Source organism: Trematomus bernacchii, unplaced genomic scaffold (genome assembly GCF_902827165.1).
Source record: "Trematomus bernacchii unplaced genomic scaffold, fTreBer1.1, whole genome shotgun sequence".
Taxonomy (NCBI): Eukaryota; Metazoa; Chordata; class Actinopteri; order Perciformes; family Nototheniidae; genus Trematomus; species Trematomus bernacchii.
Window position 1 is genome coordinate 3,334,030 of NW_022987648.1, and position 12,589 is coordinate 3,346,618.

At 42.6% G+C, this 12,589-nt stretch overlaps 1 protein-coding gene across 1 annotated transcript; it reads left to right on the plus strand.

Moving 5' to 3' along the window:
- The first annotated feature begins 3,310 nt into the window (after positions 1-3,310).
- LOC117485730 lies at positions 3,311-5,327 on the plus strand. Its single transcript, XM_034134398.1, has 3 exons — positions 3,311-3,521; positions 3,891-4,220; positions 4,404-5,327. The coding sequence occupies exons 1-3, from the start codon at positions 3,419-3,421 to the stop codon at positions 4,871-4,873; spliced, it is 903 nt and encodes a 300-aa protein (XP_033990289.1). The 5' UTR covers positions 3,311-3,418; the 3' UTR covers positions 4,874-5,327.
- Positions 5,328-12,589: the final 7,262 nt, after the last annotated feature.

Here is a 12,589-nt window from a genome sequence, read left to right on the forward strand (position 1 = left end):
ACTGGGACTGTGGCCGTTTCTCAATGTCGAGTAAAGCTGCTGCAGAGCCACTATTTCAAGTATAGTACGTCATCGAGTGGCGCCGAAGGACTGTTTAACTGCCCAGCATACATGTGCTACCAAGCAAGCCTCCTCGACATTGGGAAATGGCCAGTTTCTCAACAGATGCAAGCAAATGTGCATTAAACTCAACGAAGAGAAGGTCAGACTGAGACAAAAGGAGGTCCCATACATAGGCCACCTCCTGACGACGAATGGACAAAAGATTGATCCTGAGAAGGTAAGGGCAATCACACAAATGCCAAAACCGACAGATGTTAAAGCAGTTCAGTGGCTGTTAGGTATGGTAAATTATCTGGCCAAGTTCTGCCCACATCTTTCTGACCAGAGTAAGGTGTTGAGGAAACTGACACATAAGGACTGTGAGTGGAGCTGGTTGGAACAGCATGAAGAAGCTTTCCTCAAACTGAAAGAGACAATTGTAAAATGCTCCAGTGCTGAAATATTATAACCCAGTGACACCTCAGACACAGGTTTGGGCGCAGTGCTCATGCAGCATGGCAAGCCAATCGCATTCGCGAGCAGAGCACTCACACAAACAGAGCGAGGCTATGCTCAAATAGAAAAGGAGTTTTTAGTTATGGTGTTTAGTATGGAAAAGTTCCATCAGTACACATATGGACGTAAAGTAACAGTACAAAGTGATCACAAGCCGTTGGAGGTCATAGTGAGAAAACCACTTCTCAGTGCACCCAAAGGATGATGCTACGCGTTCAGAAGTATGATCTGGATGTAGTATACGTACCAGGAAAAGACATGCTGCTAGCAGACACATTGAGCAGAGCATATCTTCCTGAGTGTCCATCCCAAGGCTCAGTTGAAGCTGAAATAGAGATTGTTAATATGATACAACATTTACCAATTTCAGAGGGCAGTCTCAATGAAATCAGGTCTGCAACAAAAGAAGATTCAACACTGCAGATTCTCATCAACACAATGTGCAAGGAATGGCCAAATGACAAAACAAAGACAAAGAGTGAAATCAGGCCATACTTCCAGTTATAGGAGGAGCTGAGTTTCCAAGATGGAATAGTGTTCAGGGGCGAACGTGCCGTTATTCCTGATTCACTGAGGAGAGATATCCCTGCACGCTTACACTCTTCTCATCTTGGCGTAGAAGGATGTCTACGGAGAGCCAGAGTGTGTTTATTGGCATGGCATGAATGATCAGATCAAACAACACATAGCAAAGTGTGACATCTGTAGGTCAATGGACAATAAACAACAAAACTGCTTGGCATTTCATGTGGGAGTAATGTTTCGGCAAAGGTGGGCACAGATCTGTTTTCATTTGACAGTAAAGACTATCTGATCTTTTAACATTCAGCTCACCTTCAAAGCGTCCTTTAACTTTAAGTCTGTGGTTTCCTGGTCCGTACAGCACTTTGTGCGACGGTTGCAGTGGCCCGTGCTTTTTGCTGGAGTAGTTGCTGCTTGATATAGCTGTAACACTTGCTCCTGTGTCCAGTTTGAAAACAGTTTCTTCTCCATTTAACTGCACAGTCTCAATCCACTCATCCTCTTCCTCAGAGCACATTTCTCCCAAGAAAGCAAAATCCTCTTCTGTATTGCTCTCCCTCTGTGCCTCTGTGATGTCATGGACACGCCCACTTGATCTGCATTTCTCTGCAAAGTGTCCCTTTTTGTTTTGGTCACTCTGCCTCAATAGCAGGGCAGTCTTTCCATGCATGTTTTCTTGTATTTCCGCACCTGCTGCATTCAGATGTATTCGTTTCTGTTTTGTCTGTAGCTGTCTTTTGCCCTTTATGTTGCATTTTGTGAATTACTTCAACATTTCCAGTCGCTTGGTCTGTGCCTCTTAACAATGGCTGCTGCTTTTTCACTGCTGCACTCTGTCTCACTCTTCTCATAGCTTTTTCTAGAGTTAAATCAGCATCCAATTGCAAGCTTTCTGATAGTGTATGCACTGCTGTTATAAAGGACTCAACAGTCTCACCAGGTTCTTGATTGCGTCTGTTGAAGCACGCTCTTTCAAAGATAACGTTCCGCTTACTCACACAATGTGCCGTGAAAGCCTCTGCAACATCATCGTAGGACTTTTTCTGAACCTCCGTGAGGGGTAATACCTTCAGATTATCCTCAGCGTCATCACCTGCTGCATACATGAAGGCATTCACTTGGAACTCTGGTGACTGCTTGTCCAGTCCTGAAGCTATTCTGTAGCGTTCAAACCGCTTTATCCATCTCGGCCATTCGTTAGCATTGGAAAAGTCGAACTTGCCTGGCGGCGCTAGCTGTGGACCTAGCTGTGGAGCTAACTGTGGAGCTAACTGTAGAGCTACCTGTTGCGCCAGTATATCTCCGTCCATTTTCTCTTTTTTCTTTCCTTTTTCTCCTTTGTCTTTCTGTTATTCCTTTATGTACACCGTGTGTGTATAACTAATAAAGACTCAAGCGGCAGCGTATGTTTTAAACCAGTCTCACGGCATTTCGTGTCACGAAATTAATTGAATCTATTGATTCGTGTTCACCATCACGATTTTCACGTTTTCTTCGTGTCACACAGAACGATTTTAAATGCAATGTATTTCTATTGGTAGTATGTTTCGTGCCTGCAACACGTCTTTTTGTCCGGTCGGGTCTTGGAAGACCAGAAGCTGTGTGGTTCATAAAAACATGTTCTTACTCAATATCTTACCCTAACCCTATCCCTTTTATTTTCAATTGTATAATGTCTGAGTTTTTTTGCCGTCAGTGAGGAAAAGAAATGGGGCTCAGAGCCTCAGAATACTGAAATCTGTATTTTATGTCATCTTTTTTTCCTTCTAATTTGTTATTATTTGGTGCAGGCACGAAACATACTACCAATATAAATACATTGCTTCTAAAATCGTTCTGTGTCAGAATACTTAAATCTGTATTTTTTTAAATGTCTTTTTCCTTCTAATTTCTTATTATTTACATTGCTTTTAAAATCGTTCTGTGTGACACGAAAAAAATGGCGAAATCGTGTTGGTGAACACGAATCAATAGATTAATTTCGTGACTATAACACGAAATGCCGTGAGACTGTGTTGTATGTTTACGTGTGTATTTATTTCAGACCCTGGTGTAACACAACCTACGGTCCGTGTAGGAACCGTAACTACAACAGTAGTTCCTTTTACAGAACACCACTGACATACCGGGGTTGCGGTCGAATAGTCCATTTAGCTTAGGAACCTTCCTAACGGAGTGAAATGACCCGGAAGTCCCTCAGTGGCAGCCATGATAAGCATAGATATATATAAACCCTGCTTTCTTGTCTCCTGTTTTGGTGGGATCATCGTAGTAATACAATATTTGCTTTTGAAGGTTCCTCTCTATCCTGGGCTTCATCATCAATATCGACACGTTGATGTTGATGGTTCCTGTGCTGCTTGAAGGACAGCGATATGTCCTGACCTACAGGTTCAGCCAGGACCACTTGGAGCTTCTCTTTAACTCCATCAGAGCATCCGGTAGGGTTCATATTTACCAGCCGCAACACTAAGTGACAGCAAATGCTTGTATTCTTTTCAGTTTGTCTGTCCATATGTTTGTTTTGTTTTTTGGAAAAAATGCGGTTCTGAAGACATATACAGTATCTGGAAGTGTCACAGAAACCATTTTGAGTATTAAGAAAAATGTCTGTGTGTTTGTCTATCCGTTTGCAGAATTTGTCACCACTGTGATACAGTCTGAACTGTATGATAATGTCATTCAACTTAATTTATGTGGAAAAAGATCATTCAGGCGTGGCTGGTTCTAATTTGTCTTTTTTTTTTTAAAAGCATAAAGATATATTGAATATCTGTGTAATATACTTGCATATCTTGTGTTTTTTTAAGGTGGCTGGAATAACAACCCTAATGCCAGCCAGTTCAAGTACATCTTCCGGAAGCTGATGGCCCGGTGTGGGGTTGTTAAACCAAGCAGCAAAGGTAATGTGACGGCACAGGATGACACAGAGTCCCTACCAGCTGTAGCAATGTCCTCTGCTGCCCAGTCCTACCCCATCGACACATCTACAAACCTGTCAGCTGTAGATATGTCCTCTGCAGAAGAAGGAGAAGATCTTCCATCCCCATTTGCTGACATTCCTGCCCTTGTACATGACCACAGCTACCTTCCCACCCGCTTCGATGGTCTTGTGGACAACGCTCTTGTGTACATTTCAGGTAGAGGTCGACCGATAGTGTATTTAGCTTATAACCGATTGTGCCAATAGTCAAAATCTGCGGTGAAAACGATGGGCGATTAATCGGACGATAGTCCAAAAAAAGAAATATTCACAGTCCGTCGAAAATTCTAATTTCCCCATGTTTATTAATTATTATTAATCGGTCCACCTCTAATTTCAGGATTTGTTGTGCGACGGACTTTCAAGAAGCTGTCCTGTGATGTCTGCCGTGCCAGCCTGGTGACGGACGCTGCATCTGCCAGTAAGGACAAGAGCTACCACCTGCTGACTTTAAGAAACAATGGAGGCCTGGTGATTCCGTCTGAAGGCACAGTGAGTGTTGTCAGGGCAGCAGTGTGGGTAATTCGCCAGGCATCAGCAGATTCCAGACGATCACAGCCCATCAAACTGCTAGAGGTCCTCTACATTGTGCGGAAGAGGATAGGTCCAGAGGATGTGTTTTTGCTCGGGGAGCACATTGCCGACACACAGTATGGCATTGACAGTCACCACCATACGCTGTTGACATTAGTTGTGTCCCTGTTTTTTAAGCTAAGGCTGCATCACATTGCAAAAACAACTACTCTGAGCTTACAGAGTGGCAGCATGAGACAGAAGCTCACAAAAACAGTCCTTTTCAAAGGGCATTAGCTCCAACTGTGTGTGCACATGTGTTATGTGCCGTAGTGGGTGCTTGTGTGTCTCCCTCTCTTTCCCCCTGATGTTTCTTCTTCTTCTTTGTTTAATGGTGAATCGCTACCAATAGGAGCATATATCGCCACCTACTATGTATTTATTAAATCTTCATGTTCCATGATGGGCCTCACCACCTTCAGTCACAGGTACTGGCTCCTCGATTGTCCTTACACTCTCTGTCTCTCACCCTAAAACCAGACCCTTTCTTTTTAGACTAAAATGTCGGGTATCTCTAGGGTCCGTTTGGTGTTTTTTCTTTTCTGTTGCTTCAGCATATGAAACTTTGTATCTCTCTACCTCCTTTGCCTTTTTCTGCACTTCGCAGCCCTGATACGCAGCACTATGTTCCCCACATATGTTTATGTTTGCTCAGTCTGTCTAATAAACCCATAAAATGGTTGTGAAAGAATACCAAAGCTGAGGCTGGACGATGATTGATTGTTGGTGTGCCATGTGTCACCGTGTGTCTTATTGGTTTTGTGTTATACTGTATTTTATTGTGTGCAGCTGGTCCTTATCTCCAAGACACATTTAGGCAAGCGTTTGCTCCCGCTGCAAACGCTTGCGGGGAGGGATTGCTCAATGCAATCCCTCCCCGTCGAGGCAAGCACTGTAATTCTCTCTGGTTAGTCCACCAGCAGATGACAAACACCCACCTCTCCGCCTCTTCCAAGGAACGAGGAGACCGTGCGGCAGAGTTTCAGTTTCAGTTTCTTTCGCCGGTCAAGATGTCCGTTAAAGTTTAAATCTTCCGGACAAAATTAGAAAAGTGCCGGTCAAAAGTCTTCTTTGTTATTTATTGAGCTTTAAAACAAATGAATAACGACTCTATATAATAAAACACGGAGGACGGAGATCTCTTTTTCTCCCCCTCTTCTGACAGCCCAGCAGCTGATCAGAGCACGGCTCACCTCTCCTGCAGGGGGGCGTGGTCAGCAGAATCAGCCCCGTAGACAGCAAACAGCACATAGAGCGAAATGAGGCATGGCTAAAATGCATGATCTGTTTGGTATTTTTGAAAACAGAAACGTATAAATATACCTTATATAGGTATGGCCCTACAATATATCATTTAAATATAGCATGATAGGTCCACTTTAAATAGTAAACCATAATGTTATGAATGAGAGCACTGCCTGTAGCAAGATGGCGGCCATGTGGCAACGTCGGTCTCCATTGGCCAGCAGCGCGGGTGAGTCCTATAGTGTTTATATATATCTATGATGATAAGTGCCGTTCGAATTCTCTAAATGAAAGGAAAGGAGGTTTCAAACTTCCTTTATAACCTCCTTTAGCTTAGGAACCACTGAACCTCCCTAACCGAAAGGAGAGGAGAAAATGCTGCCCCACAATGCCTTGCGGCCGCAGCATTTGCCGTCACACAACATTCGGCCGTTCACGGAAACAACCGATTATGAACGACAAATTATATCATGAAAGTTACGGTGCTTATTAAGCATTTTAAAATGTATGTGGTAAGTTGCCAAAGTGCTTTGGTTTGAACGTTCATCAGTATTATAATCAAAAAGAGAAATATGAATGTTAGTTTTTACCAGAGGTGGGGACTCGAGTCACATGACTTGACTCGAGTCAGACTCGAGTCGCATATTTTTTGACTTGAGACTTGCTTGACTAACATTGATAAAAGACTTGACTTGACTTTGACTTGGTATTCATGACTTGAGACTTGACTTAAGCTTGAGACAGATGACTTGAAAGGACTTGACTGTTTAAAATTAAATATTTGCGTTTGTTTTTGTAGTGAGATATTACGTTTAGTTTTTTCGAAAAACGTGATTGGGTGATTATAGCGCCGTGCGCGCAAACCTGGCAACCCAACCCACTAGACGGTAGGAGCGTCAGTTAACATGGCAGCGGCTAGCGTTACTCCAAAAATAGTGAAGTTTGGATTCAAGGATTATGTTGTCGATGACGCTAATAAGAAGAGAACAGCGGTATGCAGGGTCTGCAGCATAAAGATCAGTGACACGACCACCAATACATCCAACTTAATTCGTCACTACAAAAAAACCCACAGAGAAAGGTGCGTGGATGTGTTGTGTTAGCTAGAAAGCTAACGTTAAGTTTAAGCTACGTTAGACTTGGTTTCAAATCGATTAAGCATTGCAAAGAGAAGACAAAACGGTAAATGAACACTAGAACCGCCAAGGGATTCATTTGTACTAACCCTGATACTGACGGGCTGTCAGGAGAGGGAGAGGGAGGGAGAGAGAGAGAGAGAGAGGAAAAGAGATGCCTCGTTTATTTCCCCTGTGTTATTATCAGAAGTTACTGTAAACTGTTGAATAATGTAGTTCATCCAGGGCTGCCAACACTCACGCATTGAGCGTGAGAGTCACGCAATTAACCCATATCTCACGCACTCACGCCACACTTGCCTTTCCTCACGCTAAGTTTTCGTCCAAAATAAATGTATATAAATATAAAAATAAAGTGAAGGAACAGCAAACTGAGCGGTCTACGAAATGAGACGGTCTTTTGGCTTAGTTCAGTAAAGTTGGAACGATATTGGGAGATTCTGATTTCACGGATCAATAACTCATGAACAAAACGTTATTCAGACACAAATGACGTCTCCTAAGTACCGTGGTTAAGGTTGACAACGAACTACAATCACATTTTGAAAAAAAAAAGCCAATATGCGCCGTCCTCCGAGCTGGACACATTACATTGGTCTCTGTCAGAAAGTGCAACTCCGAAAAAAGAGAATACAATAATATTCAATCACTATTATACAGCTTATTACTACCAAACTCACTACACACATCAAGTCTCCTGGTGGTCATACTACAGCAAGGAGTTTTGAAGAATATGCTTTTGAATAATTTTGGGGAATATTTATAATGTAAATCTTCGATAAATATGGCATCATCTTAAATAACTTTACTATTATACTATACAGTATATACAGTGAATTGCCCGACCGGCCCACTTCGGTACCGGCCCACCGGGAAAACTCCCGGTATTCCCAATGGCCAGTCCGCCCCTGCCCCTAGAGGAGGTGACACACTTATAAAATAGCACTTTACCTCTGTTTTACACCTATATGCAGCGCCCGGTACATTAATGGGAAACCCTAGTTTGTACATGTTCAATACATTTGTAACACTGTACACATGAACGTTTCTTTTTTCGGTTCACCAAAAAAAAAATCTCACTCCAAGCTGAACTCAAATGTTGGCAGCCCTGGTTCATCTACTTTTAGTAGTTTGTTTAAATGTTTTAATTATGTTGTTTTTGTTTGTAGAAGTGCATCATTCCTTGATTTATTGTAAAATGAATCTGAACTTTTTGATCTGTTATGATGATAAACTGAAGCCATTTCTAAATTAACCCAATTAACTGAGTTTTAAATCGTCCTACTTAGTTTATAAGGAAATTATGAAGAGGAACAAATTAAATGATTTGAAAATGATATCTATGTAGGTGCTGATGCTGTTGGCGGTTCTAGTGTTAACAGAAATTTTAATTAAATATGTGTAATGGCAAATATGTGTAATGTGCAAATGCCATATACGATTTTCTTACCTGGAATTCTGCCTTTTTGAACAGACTTTTTGACTGAGTCCTAGCTATATTGTCTGCAGTTCTAGGGTTAATATGAATCTAATATGATTGTCATCGGTCTAAATTAGATTTCAAATGATTAACTGTGTATGTAATGAAGATCATAGTGTGGGTTGAATCCATTTTCATAACCACTGTCTTTTAACTGATTTAAATGCGGAAACTGGGCTTATTCATCAGAATTTCGTATGACTTGACTTGACTTGCTTGACCTGAGCAATGACTTGACTTGACTTGCTTGACTCTCACCACAGTGACTTGGGACTTGCTTGATACTTGTAGGTCAAGACTTGAGACTTGCTTATGACTTGCACATGTAGGACTTACGGACCGTCTACACAGCAGCGTTAAAAAAATCTTGGAGGTGGGCGTATCTGAAGCTTGGGGATTTTTTGCGAACAACCAATCACATGAATCTCCCGCCCGCGACATACGAAGCAAAAAAGTTTGAAGTAAACTGGATATAAACTCCCCAAACAGGCGAAAACATACCACTGTCTCTGCCACCTCCCTCCATGCCTGGCTCCTCCGGTTTATATCCCGGTAGGTAAATAGGGACTGGTCATAAAGCACCGGGTGATTGATTCCCTACCGCTAATTTCTCCTCCATTTTTTGGAATATGAGGAAATGACCTGCGGTATGTCTCTCCCAGCATACACGCCGTTTGATTGGCTAGAGCTTGAACTGTCAGATTTGCGTACACGGGATTTGATTGGCTGACGCTTCCACCTCAGCTTCAAAAGTTGAACATTGTTCAACTTTGAATCCTGAAAATCCTGAAAATCTCCGCTCGCCTGCCCACAATGCAGTTCGGCGAAAAGTGAGGGAAAGTGACGTCACCACATTCAAAGTGAATGGGCAGAAGCGTTTCAAGATTTTTTTAACGCTGCTGTGTAGACGGTCCGTTACTCCCACCTCTGGTTTTTACTGACATGATCAAATAAAGTCAACATTCCACAGTCTTTACTGAGCTGTGGGGTTTGTTCAACTTTTAAAAGATGTTTGAATGGTGATATACACAGTGATAGATGTTAAGATAGATAGATAGAGATAGATAGTACTTTATTGATCCCAAATTGGGAAATTGTTGTTGTTACAGCAGCATAAAAGGCATTTTACAATAAAACAAAACTACAAAATATACAAGAATAGAAAGAAAAATAAATAAAATAGAAAATATACATGTTGAAATAGAAAATATACATGCAGATATTATATATACAAATATATATATATATTCAAAATATATGACATATGGAATATGGAGTATTACAAATTGAACAGATTATGTATGAGTAAAATGTACAACGTGGTTTTATTTCTAGAGAAACTGGAGCAGAGAGTTCTCTTCCAGCCAGAGGTGATTTGTTGTACAGAGTTATTGCAGTGGGCAGGAATGTTTTCCAGTATCTGTCCTTGTGACAGGGGAGCTGCAGCAGTCTGTTGGAGAAGGAGCTCCGCTGTCTGTCCAGCTGCAGGTGGAGAGGATGGGTGGGGTTATCTATGATGGACAACAGCCTGTTCAGTGTCCTCCTCTCCACCACAGCTTCAAAGGGTTCCAGCTTGATGCCGATGACTGACCCAGCTTTCCTGATCAGTTTATTGATCCTGCTGGTGTCACCGTCTCTTATGCTGCCCCCCCAGCAGACCGCAGCAAAGAAGAGTGCACTAGCCACCACAGACTGATAGAAGATCTCCAGCATCTTGCTGCATACGTTGAAGGATCTCAGCTTCCTCAGAAAATAGAGTCGGCTCATCCCCTTCTTGTACACAGCGTCAGTGTTGATCCTCCAGTTCAGCCCATTGTCTAAGTGCACTCCCAGGTACTTGTAGTCCTCCACAACAGTCACATCCTCTCCTAGAAAGCACAGGGGCAGAGGAGGAGATGTCCTCTTCCTCCTGAAATCAATGACCATCTCTCTGGTCTTGGCCACATTCAGAAGCAGATGATTTCTTCCAGTCCACTCAACAAAATCACCCACCAGCGCTCTGTACTCCTCCTCCCGTCCATCCCTTATACACCCTACCACTGCAGAGTCATCCAAAAACTTCTGCAGGTGGCATGACTAACGTTTATAATAAATACATTTGTATTGATTTTAAGATCTTTTCATACAATCATACGTAGGCTATTGGGATCATTTGTATTAAATGTGGACCGGAGGGAGAGGGTGACGAGCATAAGTTTCACTTTCCTTTTTTATTTCAATTCCAACTTTGGTCATGAAGAATATGTTTCTCTGTTGTCCCCGTTCATAAAGCATAAAGCAACAACATCAGAGCACGGTGCAGAGTCTCTAGATGAGTTTACAGTAGTCCCTCGTTCTTATTATACATCCATGTTGTAGTCCGCTGTATAGAAAACTGTAGTTTCCATAGTTTCCCCACAGCAGCAGACGCACATTTATGACGTCCGCTGGCGCATCATAAACACGTCGGATAGTGAACGTGCAGTCGGATTCTCTAAAGTACCGCAGTCTCTTCTCCTAAATCCTTTTGAATTCTCCTATCGACTATCCCTTAACCCTGTGACGTTTCACTCCGAGGTCAAGGGATAGACGATAGGGTTAGAACTTAGGAGCTGACTTTTTGACTATTCGACCGCAACCAGGGTGTTTCTCAATCGCGAGTACGCTTGCTTGGTAGCACATGTTCAGAAGCGAGGCAAGAATACTTCCTGGCATTCGGAAAACGAAGAGTGGAACACGCTAGCAAGTGTGCAGGTGTGCGTCATATGAGAGGCCCCGCCTTACATTTTCCGACACAGATTTGGGGAAATTGGTCCGTGCGCAAAGCATTGTGGGGACTTTAAGACCGCGGAGTTTACACATGTGTAGCCTCGAAATCTCTCGCTACGAAGTACTCCGGGCTCGGCAGATTTCCAAGTATGCTGGAGATTGGAACAGTACTTCGGCGGCACTCGAAGACGTAGTATGCTAGAAATAGTGGCTCTGAAGCAGCTTTACTCGCGATTGAGAAACACCCTGAGACTGTTGACACCAGTCACTCTGAGACTGTGGGTGTTTCTCAATCTCGAGTAAAGCTGCTCCAGAGCCACTATTTCAAGGATACTACGTCATCGAGTGCCGCCGAAGGACTGTTCCAATGTCCAGGATACTTTGAATTCTACCGATGCCGGCGTACTTCGTTGCGGGAAATTTCGAGGCTGCACATGTGTAGACTCCGCGGTCTTAAAATCCCCACAATGCTTTGCGCACGGACCAATTTCCAAAATCTTTGGCGGAAAATGTAAGGCGGGGCCTCTCATATGACGCACACCTGCACACTTGCTAGCCTGTTCCACTCTTTGTTTTCCGAGGTTAGGAGGTATTCTTGACTCGCTTCTTAAGGAACTCACTCGGAGGTACATGTGCTACCAAGCAAGCCTCCTCGACATTGAGAAACACCCTGTGCCTCCGCACACTACACACACAGCCAGGGACACTGGTGATGGGCCATCTTCAGTTACCACCAGAAGTGGTCGCACTGTAGTGAAGCCACAAGGTTACAGGGACTTTGTTGCTTAAAAAAAAGAAAAAAAATGAAAAGAGAGACGAGAATGTATTTAAGTTGACTGGAAAGTTAGTATCCATGTTAATGTTTAAAAATGAGAACGTTATGTGCAATTTATCGTGATATTCAGTCAGCCAGTATTTGTGTTATGCTACACTGTTCTTGATCTCAGTAGTAGAAGATGTGCCTCATATTGAACATTCATTGTAATGTTATTTTAAGAGAAAGTTTAGTTTTAGTTTCAGGTAGGCACAAGGCTGACATGGAGTTGTTATAATTTCTACACAGGAAAAGAGAAAACTCAAAAGAGAAAGGATATAATAGTAGGAACTATTGTTTATGCAGTAGAGTGATGTTGCTACTCTGACATGTTTGGGTGTTACACACATGGGGAGCATACAGGCATGAGATGTAAGATGTTCACATTTACTGGAGTTTAATAACATAACTACCCACCGAGTTAGAAACAAGGTATTCTGTAGTCTTCCAAAGAGCAGAATATAACAGCAGCTTATTTCTTGTCCACCAGCTATTGGAGAGCAGGGGCAAGGCCTTTTACAAAACACTTC

Excerpts from the sequence above, each read along its gene's own strand:
- LOC117485730 (XM_034134398.1), top strand. The coding sequence starts at position 3,419 with ATGTTGATGGTTCCTGTGCTGCTTGAAGGACAGCGATATGTCCTGACC. Across the intron at positions 3,522-3,890 it reads TAACTCCATCAGAGCATCCG|GTGGCTGGAATAACAACCCT; the intron begins GTAGGGTTCATA and ends TGTTTTTTTAAG. Across the intron at positions 4,221-4,403 it reads CGCTCTTGTGTACATTTCAG|GATTTGTTGTGCGACGGACT; the intron begins GTAGAGGTCGAC and ends CTCTAATTTCAG.